The sequence below is a fragment of the Pararge aegeria genome, chromosome 16 (genome assembly GCF_905163445.1).
Source record: "Pararge aegeria chromosome 16, ilParAegt1.1, whole genome shotgun sequence".
Taxonomy (NCBI): Eukaryota; Metazoa; Arthropoda; class Insecta; order Lepidoptera; family Nymphalidae; genus Pararge; species Pararge aegeria.
The window spans coordinates 4,562,743-4,584,840 of record NC_053195.1 but is presented as its reverse complement, the minus strand read 5'-3'; the positions used below and the strand labels follow the sequence as shown (position 1 = coordinate 4,584,840).

Sequence of the window (22,098 nt, the reverse complement as noted above, 5' to 3'; positions counted from 1 at the left end):
TCGCGAATACATTGTAATTCGTGATCTATAGTAAAATTATGGCATTAAATCTTTACGCTTAAATAAATGGATGGAATCGTTTTTTTTTTAAATAGAAATATTAAATAGAAAAACTCAGTGAACTAAATCTTTGGAATCCTCACACCTAAACTAGGAAATCCTGTATCTAAAATGAAATTAGTAATTTCGTATGGAAATTGTCACATAAAAAGGCGTTTGTCGGTCAAATCAATTTTCTAGGTTACCAACAGAAAACCAAAAAATAAGAAAAGTAGCCTAAACTTACGCGGAACTAAAGCTAGTCTAATCTGATAAAACTCGATGTACAAAAAAATATCCCTTTGTCTTCGATATCCACACAAGAAGTGACATGGATATATATACCTTTATTCAATTACGATACAACTTTGTGTTCGACGAAAAGTGGGATTATATCTCGCCTAATAATTAATTCATAGATTTTCCACTCGGTCCGCCCGAAATAAATCTTCGTTCCCATCTTCGTATTACTATCCGAATGTTTTCCTGTCACATGCTCCGCCGAGTCAGGGGCACGCTTGATAGATAGCAGCCGTCGACATCAGGACAAATCGAGAATAAAGTTTGATAAAGCAGAGAGAACTTGGAAATAGTGACGCGACTATTTGGTTTATTGCAAACGAGGCGATATAGCTTGTACGTGAATATGAGTGATGATTCATTTCGATGGCCGACTGGCGCAGTGGGCAGCGACCCTTTCTGAGTCCTAGGCCGTGGGTTCGATTCCCACAACTGGAAAATGTTTGTGTGATGAACATGAATGTTTTTCAGTGGCTGGGTTTTTATCTCTATATTATAAGTATTTATATATATAATATTCATAAAAATATTCAACAATTATCTTAGTACCCATAACACAAGCTACGCTTACTTTGGGGCTAGATGGCGATGTGTGCATTGTCGTAAAATATTTATTTATTTATTTTATTATAGCAAATATGATACATCTAACTGATATTTTTGTAGATCTATTGCAATCCAAAAGATAATTGTTTTACATTGCAATGGAAATACGAATTTTGAAAATCTAACTTATAGAGAATTAAATTAATTAATCAACGAATTAGTTTGGCCATCCTAAAGGGCAATGCTGCCAGCATCTTAGGAACTGTGCCTCGCTGCGATGGTTTCGAGGACGTTTTAGATTTTATTTAGTTTTAAATAGTTTATTTTAGGTTATATTTATATAACAATAATTTTAAAGAATATTTAAATATACTTATAGAGCATAGTTTATTTTATTTTTATTCCACTATATAAGTAAACCTTTAAGTACATATCACCTGGTGGTAAGTTACAGTGCAATCTTAAATGGTATCGGGCTAACCGTTTTGGGATATGACAGTTATATTAAACCCATACCGTTAATCGGTTACTAGCCACGGCTGGAGCTTCTTAGACCCATCCTAGAGAAAACTCATCCGTTAATAATTTATGAGTACTTGAGTACTAATATTATAAATGCGAAGGTGTGTTTGTTTGTTCATCAATAACGCAGCAACTGAGCAACGGATTGATGTGATTTTTTTCATAGTCTATGGGCCGAAAAGTGACATAAGCTACATTTTTATCTCGGAAAAAAGCAAAGTTCCTGTATCTTATACTAATACATAAAGCTTAAGAATTTGTTTGTTTACTTGAACGCGATGATCTCAGGTCCGATTTGTAAAATTATTTTAATATTTGATAGCCCATTTATCTATATATTATAACGCTTAAACCAATAGGAGCAATGAAGAATGTTTCAATATCGGGGTTTATAACAATATTTTTCATTTTGAGAGCTGCGTAAACGGTTTAAGTTACGTTTAAATAATGTATGACAAAATTGTTAAACTTTAAAGTTCTAAAAAAAAAAGGTCCGCGACAGCATATGTCTAACTTTCAACGCTTGAGTTATACCCGGACGAAGTCGCGAGGATTGCTAGAATAAAATAAAATTAACTCGTAACATTATTATCAACGTAGAACCGATGGACGTTGGGGTTCCAAGGTGTTGGCAACCCTGCACCGGTAAACGCAGCGTTGGTCGACCCCCAACCAGGTGGACAGACGCGGGCGAGTCGCGGGGAGACGCTGGATACAAGCGGCCCAGAATCGTGGAGTTTGGAACGCCTTACAAAACACCTATGTCCAGCAGTGGACGTCTATCGGTTGATTTGATGATGTCACTACACACACCGGCGTATTTAGCGGAACACAAAAAAAAGGTTTGATATCAGTATCATATAAGGTTGCTGGCTGGTTTATACGTCATTTCATTTGAAAAGAAATATTTTCAAATTAAGAAAACAACTGAACATCACATTTGATACAATTGTTTTAATTTTATTCAAACACACCTTATCTGGAGCGAGCTTTGAGCATTTATTCCTTCTGAGTTTGATTTAAAATTTAATATATATTAATAATTTAATTTAATTTATATGTTATATATTGAAAACAGTGCACTTTTATCTACTTAAATAGAAAGAATTATATTGAAAGGAACATGATTTTGCCTCAATTAGGCTTTTAACATCACTGTTTAGTTCATTCGCAGTTCACTCACGGATGTGCGATTCTTTACGTTCGTTGCAGTCCAGTTATGACTGATAACGTGACATATTTTATGGCAGGCGATAAAACTACTTAGAGGGGGTAAAAGGTATATAATATTAGGGGGTTTTCTTACTAACAGCGATACGTTTTTCACATTTCTTGCTCCGCATATTTAATCTTCATCAATGCTCTAATAATATTAATTATAATAAATATTAATTAATATTATATTCATAAAACTTTTGACGACCTCCCTAGCACAGTGGTGAGCGCTGTGGTCTTAAGAGTGGGAGGTCCAGGGTCCTGAATTTTCTCCGGTCTTGTCTGGTGGGAGGCTGATAGGCCGTGGCTAGTTACCACCCTACCGAAAAGACGTGCTGCCTAGCGGTCTAGCGTTCTGGTACGATTTCGGTTAGAGACCCCTAACAAGTTAGCCTGCTACCTTAATATACCATATTATAACTACCATCGGTTTAGATTGCAGTGAAGGGCTAACATGCAGTTAAACAAAAACAAAAAAAAGAGTTTAAACATAATTGTTAGTTTTGGTTTTCTTAATATCGGGAACGTAATTACAATGTAATAATTAGAAGAGTTAATAGTGCTATAGGGGTAGTGTTTGAGTGCTCATCGTAATAAAAGACGTGATTACTGCTCCAAATATTTATGGTTAGGGGATCAGCAGTCCAACGGAGGTGTTCTTATCATAATCAATTATATCGTGAGGCGTTGGTAGAACGCAAAATCACACATGCACTTAATATAATAAACCCTAAACTAGCGACATCACTCTGAACTAAAGTAGTTGTATTTTTATAATAATAATAAATGATTTAATAAGGCGTTGGTGAAACACAAAATCTGCATTCTCTAGAAATGTGCACTAAATATAATACCTATCCGTAAGAAGAACCGATAAACGCCCGAAGTTCTAAATCTAATCCAAAATCTTCAGATGGCGGATTGCAATCAATAGCGCTATCCATAGAAGAGTAGAATAATAATAATAATAATAAATAATAATAATAATAATAATAAATAAATAAATAATAAATATACTACGACAATACACACATCGCCACCTAGCCCCAAAGTAAGCGTAGCTTGTGTTATGGGTACTAAGATGACTGATGAATATTTTTATGAATTATATATACATAAATACTTAGAAAATACATATAAACACCCAGACACTGAAAAACACTTATGCTCATCACACAAACAATTTCCAGTTGTGGGAATCGAACCCACGGCCTTGGACTCAGAAAGCAGGGTCGCTGCCCACTGCGCCAGTCGGCCGTCGATAGGATAAGGATCGTCATCATCAAAATCATCGACTCATTAACAGCCCGCTACAGGGCACGGGTCTGTTCCCAGAATGAGAACGAGTCGACTAAAAACGCGTCATCACTATACAGTTCGTTCATAGTTCACTCATGGAGGTGCGATTCTTTCACGTTCGCCGCGCTAGGGATATGATTGATAACATAACATATTTCAAGGCGGGCGATGAAACTATTTAGAGGGGGCATGAATGGTTTTATGGGAGGGGTTTTCGCGTGCGTGGCCGCGGCGATACGTTTTTCCAGCTCATTGCTCCGGGCTTATAGACGTCATTACCGGCCTTACATATTTATGGGCTTTAAACATTGATATACAAATAACCAAGATTAACATACAGTCTAACGTGATCATTATTAGTCTATTATTCTTCTCAGACCTTCCTCATAGGAGTGAGGGCTTTAGAGCATAGACCCACTGCACTTATGTAATGCGTGTTAGCGGCCTTTACAAGTGATCAAGTTAAACGTGCTCTTCGAAGAATGGTGGCGGTTAACTCAAATTATAGTTAGGAAATTCGGATTTTGTGAAATATAGAATTCAATACAAATTATTAGTGATAAATCCAATGAAGACCATGCATGGCCACTGGATATATACAATAATTAGTATTACACGGGTTACGGGTAGTATATCTTAGGTTTATCTAACATTATTAGTTTACTATGAAGGTTAGGCATTTTGCTATTATCTCACTAACTCTGAGGAATCCCAGAAAAAATCTGTACGGTGCAATTTATAATTTCGTCAATCTTTATATTCCACGCCAAACTGATCTATAAAAATATTTTAATCTCTATTCACGTTTCGTTTTGACTTTACAAAGAAAAATTGTTAACGTCGCCAAACTATACTCAAAGTGCGCAGAGAGTACACTTTTGAAGATCTGTTGGGTGTAGATTTTAAAGATTAAAAAAATTGTAATAGATATAACCGTTTTTTGCGGATTAAATTAAACTTGATTTTCGTTGTAGTTATACAATGAAATTCCGCAGTGTTACCATATATTGAAAATGTTATAATGTGAATTGTTATAGTGAAAATATTACCTTTTTTATCTAATATTATTAGATTATCCATATCCATGGGTTAAAAACGCCATTTTTACATTTCAATCACGAACAGAATTCCCGGATTCAATGGTCTGTGTTCTTTATGTGGCGCGTTTGTCATCCTGCGCCTTGCCCGGGTGGGCCAAGGGGAAGGAGGGAGACGAAACGACGTGTTTGTTGTTTCGTATGCCGGAAGGAATAGATACAAATTGTTCAACTCGGAGATCATGATTTATGTGCCTGATTATAGTTTTCGCGTTTCACAACATTACACAAGCAGCCGAGGTTTTAAGGTCATAACTTATTTTTCCTTGCTATATTTATTTATTTATCATAGTTACCAGGGCGACAGTTTTACAGAAAGTTAAATAAGAAATATTACAAAATGGTATGCGTTTAGCAATGTATGACATGGTACGCATACTGTAAAACCCACTTATAGACAGCTCGTTGGCGCAGTGGGCAGCGACCCTAATTTCTGCGTCCAAGGCCATGCGTTCGATCCCCACAACTGGAAAAATGTTTGTGCGATTAACATGAATGTGTTTCAGTGTGTGGGTGTTTATCTATATAAGTATGTATGTGTTTTATATTCATAAAAATATCAGTCATCTGAGTACCCATAACACAAACTACGTTTAATTTGGGGCTAGATGGCGATGTTTATATCTATATATAGTATAGACAGCTTGCATTATGTAATAGTGTATCGGTAGGTAACATCAATAGTAAACCAGTATAATTTATATACTACTACAACGCACATATCGCCATATAGCCCCAGAGTACCTATATTTATTTTTATGAATAATATACATAAATACTTATAATATACATAAAAAAAGAAAAAACATTTATGCTCGTCACACAAACATTTTCCAGTTGTGGGAATCGAACCCACGGCTTTAGACTCAGAAAGCAGGGTCACTGCAAACTGCGCTAATCGGCCGTCTAACGTCCAAAGTATGAAGATAGAAATTACAGTGGCAATAACGTAGCTAAACACGACATAAAATGAACAAAACAAAAACAAACAAAAAACCAAATAAAATAAACTTGCTTCCTATCATTGTCTGATTTTTATTCGACAAACGTTTCACTGTAGTAAATAATTTTTTTTTTTGTAGTTATACTCAATGGTCCAGGTAGATGGCCCACTGATGTTTAGTGGAAAGCCATCGCCTATAAACAAAGCAACACTCCGTAGGGCAGGCAAGCAACACGTCCGGCAACTTGCCGCCCTGTAATTACACCGTTGGTGATTGGGCGTATGTGTTAAGCCTCAAGTGCCTATAATTACACCAGCAACCACGCTTTTCTGACCGGAACACAGCATAGCAACAATGCTGCTTGGCGGCGCAAAAAAGCAAGGCGGTAGTTCTTCCCCGGTCGCAGTCGCGTGCATAGATAAATAACAAATAAATATACTACGACAATACACACACCGCCATCTAGCCCCAAAGTAAGCGTAGCTTGTGTTATGGGTACTAAGACAACTGATGAATTTTTTTATGAATAATATACATAAATACTTAGAATATACATATAAACACCCAGACACTGACAAACATTCATGCTCATCACAAAAACATTTTCCAGCTGTGGGAATCGAACTCACGGCCCTGGGCTCAGAAAGCAGGGTTGCTGCAAACTGCGCCAATCGGCCGTCATAGATGGTATGCACAGGTTATGCAGATGATATTAAATTAAGAAAATCTCCAATACGAGTCATAAATAATTGAGGGTAGGCTTTTTATAACTCTTAAAATGCCTATCCTTAAGTTTTTTATAACTCGTACTGGAGGTTTTTTTAATATTCAAATTCAAATTCAAAATTCAAATTAATTTATTTCAAGTAGGCCTACTTTATAACCACGTTTTGAAACGTCAAGTATGCATGTTTGTGTGACTCTACCACCGGTTCGGAAAGCAGATTCTACCGAGAAGAGCCGGCAAGAAACTCAGTAGTTGCTCTTTTCCAACATCAACATTTACAATCATTTTGCTATCTTGCGGGAGATGAGAGCGAGGCTGGCTGCTTATTATATCACTATCCGGACGAGCTCTGGTACTAAAAGCTACTACTACTAATACTACTTCCTCCACCTTGCTTTAATCCAACGCAATGTGGAGTCAGCTTATCTTCTTCAGACCTGAAGTCTGATTTGTTATTCGTTACTTCATACCATTTAATAGTTGACAGCATATATTTTACCTCTAATGTTCTAAGCGGTCACCAAAAAATAGGAAAATGGAAAGAAAATTGTGAGCTAGCAACATTCCGCGGGTGAAAAGTCAGACATGCGTGGGTCGTTTTTGGACACAGTAATGGCTGATAGAGGATTCTGTATGATTTAATTCAATCCTCTTTGGTAATGATTTTGCGAAGAGTCCCGACGAACATGGGTTTAAATTCCTGGTTAATGTGATAAGCATTCCTTATTATGAATTAATTGAAAATATATACTCACTAGAAACTCGTTTTCCGTTCTTTCTCCACTGAATGTTGGGTATTGGGTCCCCTCTCGCCGCGCAGTAGAAGGCGGCAATTCCATTCGCACGCACCTGCAGGTTGCGCGGGCGTATCGTGATCTCGGGCGGATCTGTGCACAGAGAAAAGGGCTTTGTTTAGTAATAAAACATGAGTGAAAATAGATTGTGCATATTATGTGACATACGTCGTTGAGAACTTATATCTATCTGATGATCTATCTTTGTCTATATACAACAACAAAAACATATTGTAATACGTAGCGACGTCCAACGCAATGTAAACGCACGCTAATGGTCACGAGAATGACAATAATATCATAAAAAATATGAGATAGAAGCTAGACTTTACCTTGCGGGGGTCAAAGATATAAGCACAACATTAAGCTTAATTTGATATAATACGCTATAACGCATATACGCATATACAAGCCATTATACCACGGGTTCTCAACCTTATTAACTTATTATATTTTGTTTAAGTTGTTTGTCCACCTTCTTAGAAATAACTAAAACAGGTTCAACAATAAATATTGGTAAAGTACAGAATATTATGATTGATATTTAGTTGCATAAATAAAAAACGCATATAACTGAAAAGTTAGAGGTATACCTTCCTTCCTACCTCTAGGCTATCACCACTTTTATCTACTTAAAAGCTGTTGTTAGAAACACTGAGGATACTAAAGAAACGAGGAATCAAAGTGCTTTGTAAGTATCCTTAGGATGTCAACCGATTTAAAGAGAGCCAGGTTAAGCATTTTTATCATCTAAAATACTAAGACAACATAAACAAGAGTTCCCTTTTCGTATAAATGCATGGTGTACCTCACGAGCGGTTAGGTGGGTTCTTAAAACCCCAGTGGGGATTAAACTTTTACTCGTGGGCGCGTTACTGCAAAATCCATTTAGATCCAATTTTCGACTATGAATAAATTAAGAACACCTCAAGACCCTTTGTAATTAAATTATCCTGACCGTCAGCGTACCGCGTGTTTAGAGACGTGAATTTGAGCACATTTCGTGCTGAAACTTTTTGAAAATGCAAACTTTAAGCCCGTTACGCCACATATCTTTAATGGAAAGTTAACAGAGGTCTATAAGTACTTGCTTTCTTTCACTACAACATTGCAACGACTGTAGTTAATGTTAAGACTCGAGCGTTGTATAAAAAAGCTTAGCTCAATGCAACCTTTTTATCAGAGCTACATGAATCCACCTGAAAAATAGCTATAAGTATGTGTAAGTACAATTCAGCTTCTTTATATTTGTTTTTTTTTTTTTATTATTTTTTTATTTTTTTTTTTTATTTGTGACTGCAAAAGTCGAAAAGAAGCATATGGATTGATCTTAAATAAGGGCATAACCCTGCAATTTTATATAACAGTGTTTATATAATACTTGAAATATATTTTAAGTGCCTACAAAAACAGGAAATGATATCATTCCGAGCGAAGGTAAGCGTGGCAGGGAATAGTGTAATGTGTAGGTAGGTACTCTTCGGGATTATTTATTTTTTTCATTAATTTAAAGAATAAACTATGTTACAACTGCTTGAAATACATCCAAATATCGATATTTACGTACTAACTCCAAATTCTCTAAATCGAAGAACAAACATTTCAAAAACCCTTTACTTTCAAAATAGTTTTTAACGTTCTCAATAAATCAAGCCCATTCATTTGATACCCATGTAATGTATCCACCATTGGCGGCAGCCTTCGTATTCGAGCTATCGTATATTTTGGGTGGTTATGATGATATAGAATCTAGTTGGGCACACGTCTCAGGACTATTACAGAAGAATCGGGTGCTTTACCGATTTTTACAGCATGCTATTAATAATATTATTATTATTATTAAACTCTTTATTTGTATACCACAACATTTAAAATATAACAAAAACAGAAACATCGAAAGAAGTAGTAATACAAAAGGCGGCCTTATCGCTTAATAGCGATCTCTGCCAGGCAACCTTAGAATTAGGAAAAAAAAGAATAATATCAAGAACTAATTGTGAAACAACGCCAATTGCCTAACTTATATGCGTATAAATTTTTGCCCGTTTCGTGAAAATACGTGCTTTGATCTAGACATGGTTTGAACTAGACTATAATCTGACCAAATAGACTGTACCTAGTTCCATACAATACCTTGAAATCGCGCACTGACGCTTGAAATAACCATGACGCATAAACATCAGTGGCCTTAGTACAACATTTGCTAGCTCGCAATCGATGCGTCGTTTTCGCATATCAAACCTTTTACTTACCGTCAAAGTAAAATGTAGCTTATTTTACTTGTTTTGGGGTCACAAGTCCTGTACTTCTGATTTTTATCATCCAAATACTCTGCCAAAAGTCCTAGCTGAGAAACTGCAGGCAAATTTGAACTTTAAAACAATACCCATTTTACTCTGATGTTCAAGTATTTCAAAACGAAATTGACTCCTCGATAAAGACCGACCCAATTTTGTACTAAGGTTACAGACCTCGTATACCCCACGCCAGGTGGACCATAACAAAAATGTCTAAAGGGACTTGCGAGAGATCATTGGACGCACGCCACCGGGAGCGTTTGATTTCTGAACTAGAAAATGAAATCCCATTTAGTTCTCTATACGTTTCGAGGCGTGTCCCCCGGGTCGGTATCTGGCAATCAGTGTGACATTAATAAACGAACGTTCGTAATGCTGCCTACACATACGCAGCGAAAACCTGCGCTTAGTCGTGAATTGTTAACGGAACGTCATGTTGAACTGAATCAAACATCATGTTTTTAAATTGCCACTTCGCCTATTTAAGAACAAAACAGAAAATCGATATCAAACTTAAAAACTTTTCTAACTGAAAAAAACACATAACTACTTGGCTTTTGGCAACCGAGTTTACACATCTCAATAATGTTTCTCTGGTTTGCCTCTCACAGTTGTGGTCATTAAAAGATGATGAGATTAATTCAAGTCTTAGATTTAATTAAAAAGTGATACATAGTATAAGCCTTCTAAACATATATGAAAAGTATAACAGTAAATGTGCATTACAATTAATTGCTCTGAGTATCAAAATCTTTAATCTAAAATAAAAAAAAACATTACACACGTCAAATCTCGCATATATAAACGTATAAATGTGGTTTTCAGTAATTATAATGAGTTAGAATCGTATTTACACGTTTATATATGCGCGATTTGACTTGTGTGTGATTTAATATTGTGTAAGATACTATCTAAACCCTCTGTGTCTTAAAGGTAAAGTTATGGTTGTCACTGCGTAATTTTTATGACAAATTTGTACAGTTTGTTTTAATGAAAGAATTGATCTTATGAAAAAGTTGTGAAACAAAAGTTGTTCATTTGGAACTAATTTGGACTAAACCAATGGAGTATTTTAATTATTATTAATACTTAAAATACTCCATTGGTTTAGTATCCAAATGTAGATCGGAGGATAGCACAAAAGCAAGAAATCAATTATTTAATGCAAGAATATGTTCACAGCAAGCGTCATTGAAGTTAGCTAATATGTTTACGGTGCGAGTCGTTACTGTAAGTTTGCGGTATGATGTGTGGTCGCCATAACGTATGTTTGGAATGTTGAGCAGAGTTAAAATATTCATGGATCGGCCACCGCAGAGATGGAAGCGAAATTAGACTTATCAAAAAAAGATGGATCAGCTTTGAGCGACATAAAACAATCATATCGGGCGTTTCTCACACACGGATTATAATTGGCATCCGCTGTTTTTGCTGCGAATTTACGAAATATGGGAGCATTAATTTACAGTACTTACTTTATTTGAATCAGAATAATTATATTATTGGCGCAGTATGTAGTGATCCTGCTTTCTATCAAATTTGTGCGAACATGAAAATTTTTCAGTGTCTGGGTGTTTATCTGTATATTATAAGTATTTATGTATATTACAAGCTTCGCTTACTTTGGGGCTGGATGGCGATGTGTGTATTGTCGTAATAAATGTGTTTATTTATGGATTTATTTATTAATGCGTACAGTCAAACTACAATTTTAGTTACTTAATTATGATCTTCTCAGTAATATTTTTCATTGCTGTGAATCATAAACTAAATCTACCAGTGCCTCTTAATCTAATCTAGCATGAAATTTGTCGTCGTTTTACGAGTAACACTCATTCCAATATTGAAAATGGAATGAGTGTTACTCGTTTTTCAGTAGCAAATTGTGTATTTCTTGTAATACTTGTTGTTCTTGTGTTTGTGTATTTTGTAAACTTTCATGCCAAAAGCGCTGATTGCAGAAGTGTGGAGATATTAGAGTTCTGGAAGAAGTTCTATTTTTTTCTTAAGTTAATGTGATTCTCGTTAACGATTGTCCGATTGCGTGCATGCAAATTTTATGCTTAAGTTAGGAACTTGTAGATTTCGTTTTTCAGATTTTGCCAAATATTCTGGTTCTTGCGATAGTAATAGCGATAGTGGCGATTATTTAATGATCACCACTCGACTTCCAATTACAAGTCGTTGATACTTGATAGTGTACTTGTAGGTGTCATGCGAGACTGGAAACCGGTGCCTAGCAGTGGGACTTTAATAGCTTGTACTTTAAGAAACTACCTTTTATAATTACTTGTAATGTATTTTAAATTACTAAAAGCTTATAACACATTTGAGCTCATTTCATAGTTTATTTATCAAATTACGTCTAGCTTTATACACCTTGTTATAATAGAGTTTTATTAGCCCTAAGACAATGACAGTATTTAATTAAAAATAAAAATGAAATGAAATAATTTCATCCCTACCCCGTTAAATCTTTCTGCTTGCGTATACTATATTAAGAATTTTTTAGTACAGGCCTTTCCTCACCCCCATTAATAGCAATATTGTTTTATTTCACGGCTTCGTTTGACCATATAGAGGTAAAACGAAGATTCTCTGATACTACTATACATATTCTATGATAAAATGTATAACATTTTGCGATTATCAAGTACTTTCTGAAAAATAGCCACCAGCTCTTTAGCCATTTTGTTTTTAAATTACGTTAGGGAGGCGGCCGGGGAAAAAAGATGTGTGACAGATAATGTTTATTCCTCAACGGACGAGGATGTGAATGGTCACGTTTTATATGTACGCGGGATTGAAACGGGCATCAGGACGTGCCTGCGCACGAACAGAAATAAAAAGCGCTAACTTTTTTTTTTGCGTGATTCGCGCCAACCAAGCTGGATTAAATAAATTACGCCAAGCTATGCGAGAAATTACGCTTTATGCGGATCAACCAAGAGCTTCAAAACTTACATATAAATAAGTTTAATTTAACAGAGTTACAGAAACTCGATACTTTAAAGCGACTTTACGATTGCGAATGATACAAATTCAAATTCAAAAAGATGGTGATAACAAAAAAAACCTGACTCAGTTTGTTGTGGGCTCTTCTTAGACCAGGGAACGTTTGGAACCCTCCTAGCTTTAGTTTTAAGTTAACGAATGCAGTTATCACCATCACTAACATAAGTGTTAACATGTTAAATGTATGAACGCTTCATAAGTGAGATTGATCTATAGTGGGTCGGTGAGGGTTTGGTTATGATTATATTTAAAAACTTAACACTTCATCACGGATTTAGCTGGTGCATGAAAGGAAGTCTTTGCTTAAAAACTTGGTAATCCAGTTACTAAAACTTCGAGCATCCATTCAAGTTTTTTAAGATACAGCAAAATATATTAATAATTCTCGCTTCTTTTCTGGTGTTTCAATTAAAAATTGAATCATTTACTAAAAGTTGCTAGTTTTTTCGACTTACTTAAGATTGGAACAACTTTTACTCGCCTCGTTGGTGTTGTGGATTATCAGGTACCGAGTTCTAAACCCAGGTTAGGCTAGTTACTGTTAAGTATTGAATTTCAGTCCCAACTCTACGTTAGTGTTTTTCTTAAATATAGTTCAACGCGTACAAAAAGTCAAAATTCAAAATTCATTTATTTCAAGTAGGCTTAATTAATAAGCACTTGTGAAACGTCAAGTCAGTCTGTTTGTAGTGACTCTACCACCGGTTCGGAAGGCAGGTTACACTGAGAAGAGCCGGCAAGAAACTCAGCAGATTACTCTTTTCCAACATAATTTTAAAGTTAAAAATCTTTAGAATTTTTCTGTTTTGTGAGAGATGAGAGCGGAGTAGCCTGCTTCTAAGCATAGTTGTCGTTAAGGAATTCATCAATCGTGTAGTAACCACGATTTGTTAAATGTGTATCATGTTATAAAAGCATATACCCATCAGACGATATGCAGATATCACTCATTTATGTCCATTTATAGTTAGTCGACTGTTTTATATATACTGTATATCGTACATACCACGATAATATTTTGTGATTCGTCTATCCTCTATTCATTCGGTGACATTTAACTTGACATCTCATACCTCCGTAATCCCGTCGTGACCGGATTTTATCGTCGTATGTACCCATTGAACCATATTTAAGAAATGTTGATTAACTACAAAACACTAAGTTTAAAATTGACTATATATAAGATTGCCCTTGACTGCAATCTCACCTGGTGGTAGATGCAATCAAAAATAGAAGGGGCTAACCTGCGGGTATGGCAGTTATATTAATCGAATATAAAACATATCACTTATCACAAATTGTCGGTATTCAACTCTAGGCCTCTGACCAGGCTATCAGCAACTAGGAAGAAGTGTAGGCTCGTGAGGCAAGTAACATCTCTCCAAATGTCATAATAATCAATTGGTTTATTAAACATTTTGGTCTCGGTTTTCAATCTCCATTCTCCAGAGAGATTTTCAACTACACGGGAGAAATAATAGTGTACAAGTTCGTAAATACAGCTGCACTCTCTTTTCCCTCATTCTCATAGTCCAATGAGATGATAGCTACAACACGACCGGAAATACATCAGGCGCAGAACCGACAGTTTAACGTGTTCTACGAGGCGTGGGGGCGAATCACCGCCAATTTCAAAACTCTGAGCCGATACTAAGAGTTTCTTGATATAAAAACCGAATACTACTGGGCCGACTCGAACCCAGACCCTTGTGATCTGCATTCGAACATACTAACGATTAGGGCCATCCTGACAAGAGGGAAACGATGAAGAAGACGATAAGGTTGTAGTGAAAACTCGCCTGTTTTCTTGCGTAATTCGCGCCAACCAAGCGGAATTAAATAACGTGAACCCTAGACGTTGCTACGTACGAAATTAAATTTCTCCGTAAAAGCGATTCTGCTCTTGAGCTCATATCGTCAATTTTTGCTTACAAACTTATTATTCATCTTGCCAAAATCCTTAAGCTATTTGATTTTCTATACCAATTTTGTTTTTTTGTTTATAAGTAGGTTTTTTGTAATGTGTTTTAACAGTCAAGTCATTGCCCTCAATTCTGTACAAAATCTAGAACTTCTGCCCATTTCAGACGTCTGATTCTTTCCACAATAAGTGGGCTTCCTACTGAACGAAGTGGTTTGGGGTGATTTACCATACGTTCCCCATTTTTTTTAAAGTAATAATTGACGGATCGAGCAAATTTCAATATTCCTTCGCAGATAAACTGAGGAAAACTTCACAGGGCTTGCAATGACCAATTGGTGAATGGTGGTTACAAGGGTAAACGAATCTACCGGTAATCCTAGAGCTGGTAATTATCTTAGCCAAATAATTAGTTTGGCCATTCAAAGGGCAATGTTGCTAGCATTTAGGCACTATGCATCGCTGCGGTTGATTAAAAGACCTTTTAGATTTTATTTAGTTTTATTTTGGTACATAGGTTATTATTGTTTATAAATATATTTTTTTTGTATGTACATAGTTTTCTCTCTACTGATAATTTATATCGATTGAGCAATTAGTACCTACTTGAAAAGGTTATTATTGTTTATAATTTTTTTTTCTGTTTGTACATAGTGATCTCTCTATTGATATTTACTTAATATTGATCGAGCTATTGGTACCTACTTAATGGCAAGAAAATCCTGATTATAACATTACTGTCAGGTAAACGAAGCGTCATCAACACGAAGTGGGGAGTAGGCTCTCTACATTCGGTTGATAAGGGAGAATTATGTTAAGGCTTTTTGTACAACCGCAAATAGCTACAGAAATCTCCTAAGAAAATAATAAAAAATCTAGGAGCAATGAAGCTATTCATTCTCTCTAGCTTCCTTATATTGTAGTAAACTATATGACGTTGGTCAACCTACATACAAACCATACAATTACCGATGTTAAATAAACATTGTAACGTAGCCCCATAACTATGGCCGGGTCAGTGGGTCAGTTGAGTCCATTATCTTGCCACTTTTTGTGGCGAGCTGTGCAGTAATTGACTTGACGATTATTGCCTTCCGCAAGTTCAAACTTCTTATCTTAGTAGCTAGTAAAGTGCAGGAAAAACGCTGTTTAATTTAAACTTATTTAGCACATGCAAGTTCACTTTATTATTAGCTAAACTGAACCAAGCCTCGCTATAACTCAGTCACTGTGGAGTAACGAGTCAAAAAAACTTTCTGTTATGTTTTCATATTATTTACGTACCAGCTGTTGGCTGCGGTTTTTTGGTTGTTCATGAATCCTGCGGGAACCGTACATTTTCCCGGGATAAAAAGCAGCCTATGTATTAATCCAGGGCATAATCTATCTCCATTCCAAAATTTAGTCAAATTAGTTCAGTAGTTTTTGCGTGAAAGAGTATCAAACATCCATCCATCCATCCCTCCATACAAACTTTCGCATTTATAATATAAGTAGGATCTATAGCCGATGTTATCTATTTATATAGTATTTTCCATTTTTCTTTAACATAATTTGCGAATCAACTTATCAACCATAAAGGTCAAGACGTGATGGTAAATTGAAAACAATCGCTTAGAAATGCAGGGGATGCCAGTAACAAGTCCAACTTGCTGACCTGTGCCCATCAACTTGAGGCGAGGTGTTAATGCCTGTGATTACACCGGCAACTAAGTCCTACATACCGGAACACAGCAATGCTACTTTTTACGTTACTGCAACGTTAAGTTGTTACGATTCTACAAGGAGAAGAATAAACATGGCGGTGGGTACTTCCCCGGACGAGCTCTGTCACAAAAAGCGCTAATACAATAAAATGTATTCACTTTATTACTGTTTTTTTTTTAATTTACTGTTTTTAATTATTCTATTATATTATAGTGTGGATACCCATCTACATAGTTACCATATAAAGAATTATTATTATTTATTATATTCTTGCTAAGAGACATCAAGTTACGGATCGCGGACTTGTCAGTCTAATATTAATTCCTGGTTTATGGATATTAATAGCTCACACAAAACAGAAAAATTCTAAAGATCGTTAAACTATAAAATTATGTTGGAAAAGAGCGATCTGCTGAGTTTCTTGCCGGCTCTTCTCAGTGGAATCTGCCTTCCGAACCGGTGGTAAAGTCACTACAAAGAGACTAACATGACGTTTCAAAATTGCTTATAAACTACCTACTTGAAATAAATGAATTTTGAATTTTGATTTTTTTTTAATTTCGATGCAACGAGGTGTTTACAAAGCAGCTTCGCAGCCACAATGCTACATATTTCAGAGAATTTATGGCAATAATCTCGTCGCCCAGGTTGGGTCAGGTTCACATAGAAATTGGAGGAATTAATTATAACGCATGTATTAAATTGACGTTGCGTTTCAAATATTTCAACTGAGAGCGCCATGTGGCGACTAATTATCTAATTTGTTACTGTTTTCGTATAGAGCGCTAAAACAATTCAAATGAAATAATCATCGGTATACGTTTAAAGTTACTCTTTAATTCGGCCTAATTTGAACCGCTGCTGTATTACAAGCAAGGCCAATTAGTCTAGTCTTAGATTTAGGAAGGTTTACATTTTTTTTATAACAGATAGGTTAAGTAAGCAATACAATTAACTAACGACGATACGGCTGGACGGTAGCAATAAAATATTGTTATGTAACTTCTAAAGGATAGTGTGATTTTTTGTTTTTATTCCACTGCAATCTCACCTGGTGGTAAGTGATGATGCAGTCTAAGATAGTAGCAGGCTTACATGTACTAGTATGGTAGTAATCTGTAATATCCGTTATCGGTGTCTACGCGACATCGCACCGGACCACTAAATCACTTAGCTTCACGTCACTATCGGTAGGGTGGTAACTAGCCACGGCCGAAGCTTTCCACCAGACCAGACCAGAGAAAATTCAAAAATTGCCCCTGCTGGGAATCGAACCCGGAATCTCCGACTAAAATTTACAGCGCTCACCGTTGCTACGGGGAGGCCGTCAAAGTTGTTGATAATGCCATAAATATTTGCCTTGTTTAAAAATAATTGTATGTATAGGAAATCTTTTTTTTCTCCGTTCATTACAATTTAGAGTAGCTTGATCTGTAATTATCATATTAGTAGATATTATATCATACTATCATACAGTTTCCAGTCATTGTCTTAATAATGATAAGTTACCCTTCAAAATCATGAATGATAGTCTTTGATTAAACTCAATGATACATTATTATTGTCAGAATGCATTAATGTTATTAGTATCAAATATTTCATTATTAATTCGAAGTTACAACTCTATAATTATTAATAATGCTAATTTCTAAACGCAAGAATATACTCCATTTATATTTGATGACAAAAAAAGGTCTTTATAGCTTCATAGACCAAAAAAACAACTTAACTCAGGCGAATCTTCGAGGTCTACATACATAGAAAGTAAAAGTAAAATTAGTTGGTAAAATCTCTAAATTTAGTAAATCGAATTTTTTTTTTGGTCAGATTGAGCCTAAATTACATTTAGTTCACTAACATCGACCGTATACTGAAGTAAATCTAGATATTTTATCAAACTTGTTCGAAACTCCGAAACCGAAAACTAATTTAGACTCTGTATACGTACTCAGTACGTATACAGAGTTTTATCGATATAACAATTTTCGGGGGTAATCTTACTTATTTTTTTAGTTCTGCAGACGAAGCTTGATTTTTGTTAAGCCAGTGTAAAAAGTCTTTTAAATGTGTATTAATGAAGAAGCTGTTGGTCTGCTGATATATGTGACGTAACTAAATTAAATTTACAACATATAGATAAGATTCTTTGACTCGTAATTTCGCTAAGTTTGGTTGAGTATTGCTTTTATCAACTTATTATTTTTTTATTTACGTTTTAGATTTTATTTAGTTTTTAAATAGTTTATTTTAGGTTATAGTTATGTATTAATAAAAATTATATTTTTATCAACTTCCTAATTATGTTTTGACTTCTTTGGTGGTATTGTTTTAGTTGAGGAAGCGCAGGTATCAAATGGCAAGTCAAATGGTTAAGATTTTTTATCTACGTGTAGTATCGTATTTTTTGACTCGTATTTCGCCTTGGTTAAGTATTGTTTTTATCAACTTCAAATATTTTTTTTGACTTCTTTGACGTTATTGTTGTAGTTGAGAAAGCGGAGGTATCAAATGGCATGCAAATAGATACGCGCCAAATGCAAAACCGTTTAAATTCGTTGACCAATGCCTGCAAATACCTGATGCCTCGATAGGCATTACGAGCTACTTAGTTTAGGTATCAGTTTCTCAGCCAATCATAGTTTTAAGCTATAATTTACGTACCCATTTATAAATTTAATAAATCAATTTTCTTATTATTATGATCCGGATTCGATTTCGATACGCAACGCCGCAATTTGCAATTTTTTTTTTTTACTGTTGATACGTTCTAGCAGTCGTCAATTGTAATTTGTTTTATTTCCCTTCGAGGCAATATCAGTACAGTTAATAGGAATAGGAATTGTAATTTATATTAAATTATCCATAATACTCAGGGGTGTCTGTATATAGGTATAGTATATTTAATTTTATCTCAAATGTTTTTTAATATAACTAAGAAAAACGTTATTCAAATTTTCTTTAGAGGTAACTTTGACATGTTTTTCTATCGAGAAAATTTTACCTCATCGTGTAAAGCTCCCAGCCATTAAGAATAACCTACCTTCGCTGTGAAAAACTACGTAGATTATATAAATTTCTCAACATGTCAATATTTCCGTAGTAGCTAGCTACTAGGTAAACATAAAAATAAAACATAAAAGGTTAAAGGTAGTAGAATAAAGGTAAATATTTAAAGAAATCAAGGTCTAGAATATAATATTGTAAAGGATTAAAGTGCATCCCCTAAGACGGAGCCTGCTAAATTGTAGAAAGACGGACAGATAGATCATCAGCGCTATTTAACTTTAAATAATATAGTTTTTTAAAATAGTTTCATAAAAACGATGTCACCGTTGATTCCCGTTGAACATCTGTAACACAAAAAGGTGGTTTATTTTGACAAACTTACGTGTGAGGTATTGTATATAAATATGTGCTGAGTCATTGACCGGGGGGATTCCGATCAGGATTGCCTCGGTCACTGTTTCGTTCAGGGGCGGCATTGTTTCCAGTGATGCTTCAGTTCCTACGTCTGTCCCGAAATGATAAAACTTTTATGTATTTTTTTTTGCGGTTGTCATATTTTTTGGCTACTTCCTACTTACATATAATCTTAACTTATGTACTACTTAATTTAATAACAGAGTTAAATACATTTTAAGTGCCAAGCAGCTGTTTTTACAGTTCGGTTGTAGTTGATATAACTAACTTTCACGTCAACTACAAGAAAACTGATGCAGCTACATCAACTGCAATACCACAAAACATTATTTTGCAGTTGACTTGCACTCTTTATTTATATCTACAGACGCTTTCATACATATTATTGCAAAACGGAATATCATGCTAATATTCTAATAGGTTCAAAGAACGCAAGCTGAGAACGGCGCATTATCGGCTATAACACAACATATTATAACTACTGGCTGTTAGCTTTCATATCTAGCTGGACCGCTGCTTACTAAGAGAACGAACTAGAAGTTTAGCGGGACATTTTCTTTATAAATGTTTTCTTAAACCAAAATTAACTTATCTAAACTGACTTATTTAGTTGTCACAATAGAGATTCCTTTGAAAACAATGGCCTTATGTATAATAAAACAATAACGAAATCAATGTATTACAAACAGGGTGTCGCATAATAAAAAAGCATAATATTATGTTCATTTCTAAAATCTCACAAAAGACATATTCAATATACAAGTACACGAACAATACTTAGCCATGAACTCTGAAATATAATCCCTATTATATTACAGAGTTCAAGGATAAGTAGAGCCAAGAAATAATTTCAATACAATTGCCTACACGCGTATTGAAATCCACCTGTAAAGAAATGTAAATCTAAATAATTGTATGAACTGTATGTACAATATTTATGAAACCATACAGCACATAATATAACATCATAAATCAATTCATTGTTACAGCCAAGAAAAACCCAGTTTCCGAAATGGTGTGCAATAAATAAACATCCGAGCATCGATTATTGAAAGATTTATATCTCGGCGCTTCAGAGGAGGGCTTTATCATTATTCATACAGTTTATATACTCCTATTGTATGGATAGAAATCCTGGGAGGCGGTTATTGTGAAAAATGTTGCGACTGAAACTAGTTTCCAACAAAAAGACTGGTTAAATTATGACCAGGAACTCCAAACTATAAACTAATATTATAAATTTATTTATTTATTTTTTAAGAGCACTAACATATTATATTTATGTATTATGTATATTTTAAATTTATAAATTACGTATATTTATTTCAATTATATTTGTATTTGTATCTTTACATATTGGTATTTATGTATCAACACTCTTAGCACTATCCCGTTCTCTTGCTGTAAGTCCTGTCTACAAAGGTTGCCTGTAAGAGATTGCTTGCAGCAATAAGGCCGCCTTTGCATGTCTACATGGTGTACTATATACTCCTGACTGTTTCTTTTACTGTATGTTATACGTGCAATAAAGTGTTTCTTCTTTTTCTTCTTCTTAACAATATGCATATTTACGTTACGTTTACGTTTTTAAAAATAGCTCACCCCCAAAAACATGCGCTGATATGCACGTCAATTACAAGTGCACATAGCATTGACAAAGCGTTATGTAAACTTAAAGTTGAAAAAGTACCCAATTGTAGGGAAAACATAGTACAAGACAAAAAAAACCGGCCAAGTGGGAGTCGGACTCACTCAAGGGTTCCGTACCGTTATCTATAAAAACGTCAAAAACATGTCAGTTGTTGAGCCTCCTAAAATATTGATTGCACTCTGTTTTTTAGTATTTGTTGCTGTAGCGGCAACAGAATTACATCATCTCTGAAAATTTCAACTCTTCATGAGATACAGCCCGACGGACGTGCAGACAAAGGAACGGACAGCGGATATCTTAGCAAAAAAAAAATTCGCTCCAACTTCGAATCTCTCTTCTAACATAATTGAAATGAGAGGCAAAATGCAATATTTAATTCTTATAAGCTCGCAGTTGTAAAATAAACTGAAGCAAACCGATACAAAGCTTTGTTTTGTGAAAGAGGGTAATAAAACGGTTCTGTTATAATACACGAGGATAACTCTCAAGCTTTTAAGTATTAGATATATGAACTTTTAGGTAGCTGTGCCATACCAAGGGTATGTCGCACGACAAAACATCGCTAACTCTGGTTCGTATGGAAAATAAAACTTGTATGGATACC

The 22,098-nt window shown here is 35.0% G+C and overlaps 1 protein-coding gene across 2 annotated transcripts in view; it reads right to left on the bottom strand.

The window, feature by feature from the left end:
- LOC120630741 (tyrosine-protein phosphatase Lar) overlaps positions 1 to 22,098 on the bottom strand; it is a 629,543-nt gene that overhangs the window by 160,888 nt on the left and 446,557 nt on the right. For both annotated transcript variants that reach the window (XM_039900036.1, XM_039900037.1), the window contains exon 4: positions 7,445 to 7,576. In XM_039900036.1, the coding sequence (XP_039755970.1) occupies positions 7,445 to 7,576 (132 nt within the window). The remainder of the gene's footprint in view (positions 1 to 7,444; positions 7,577 to 22,098) is intronic.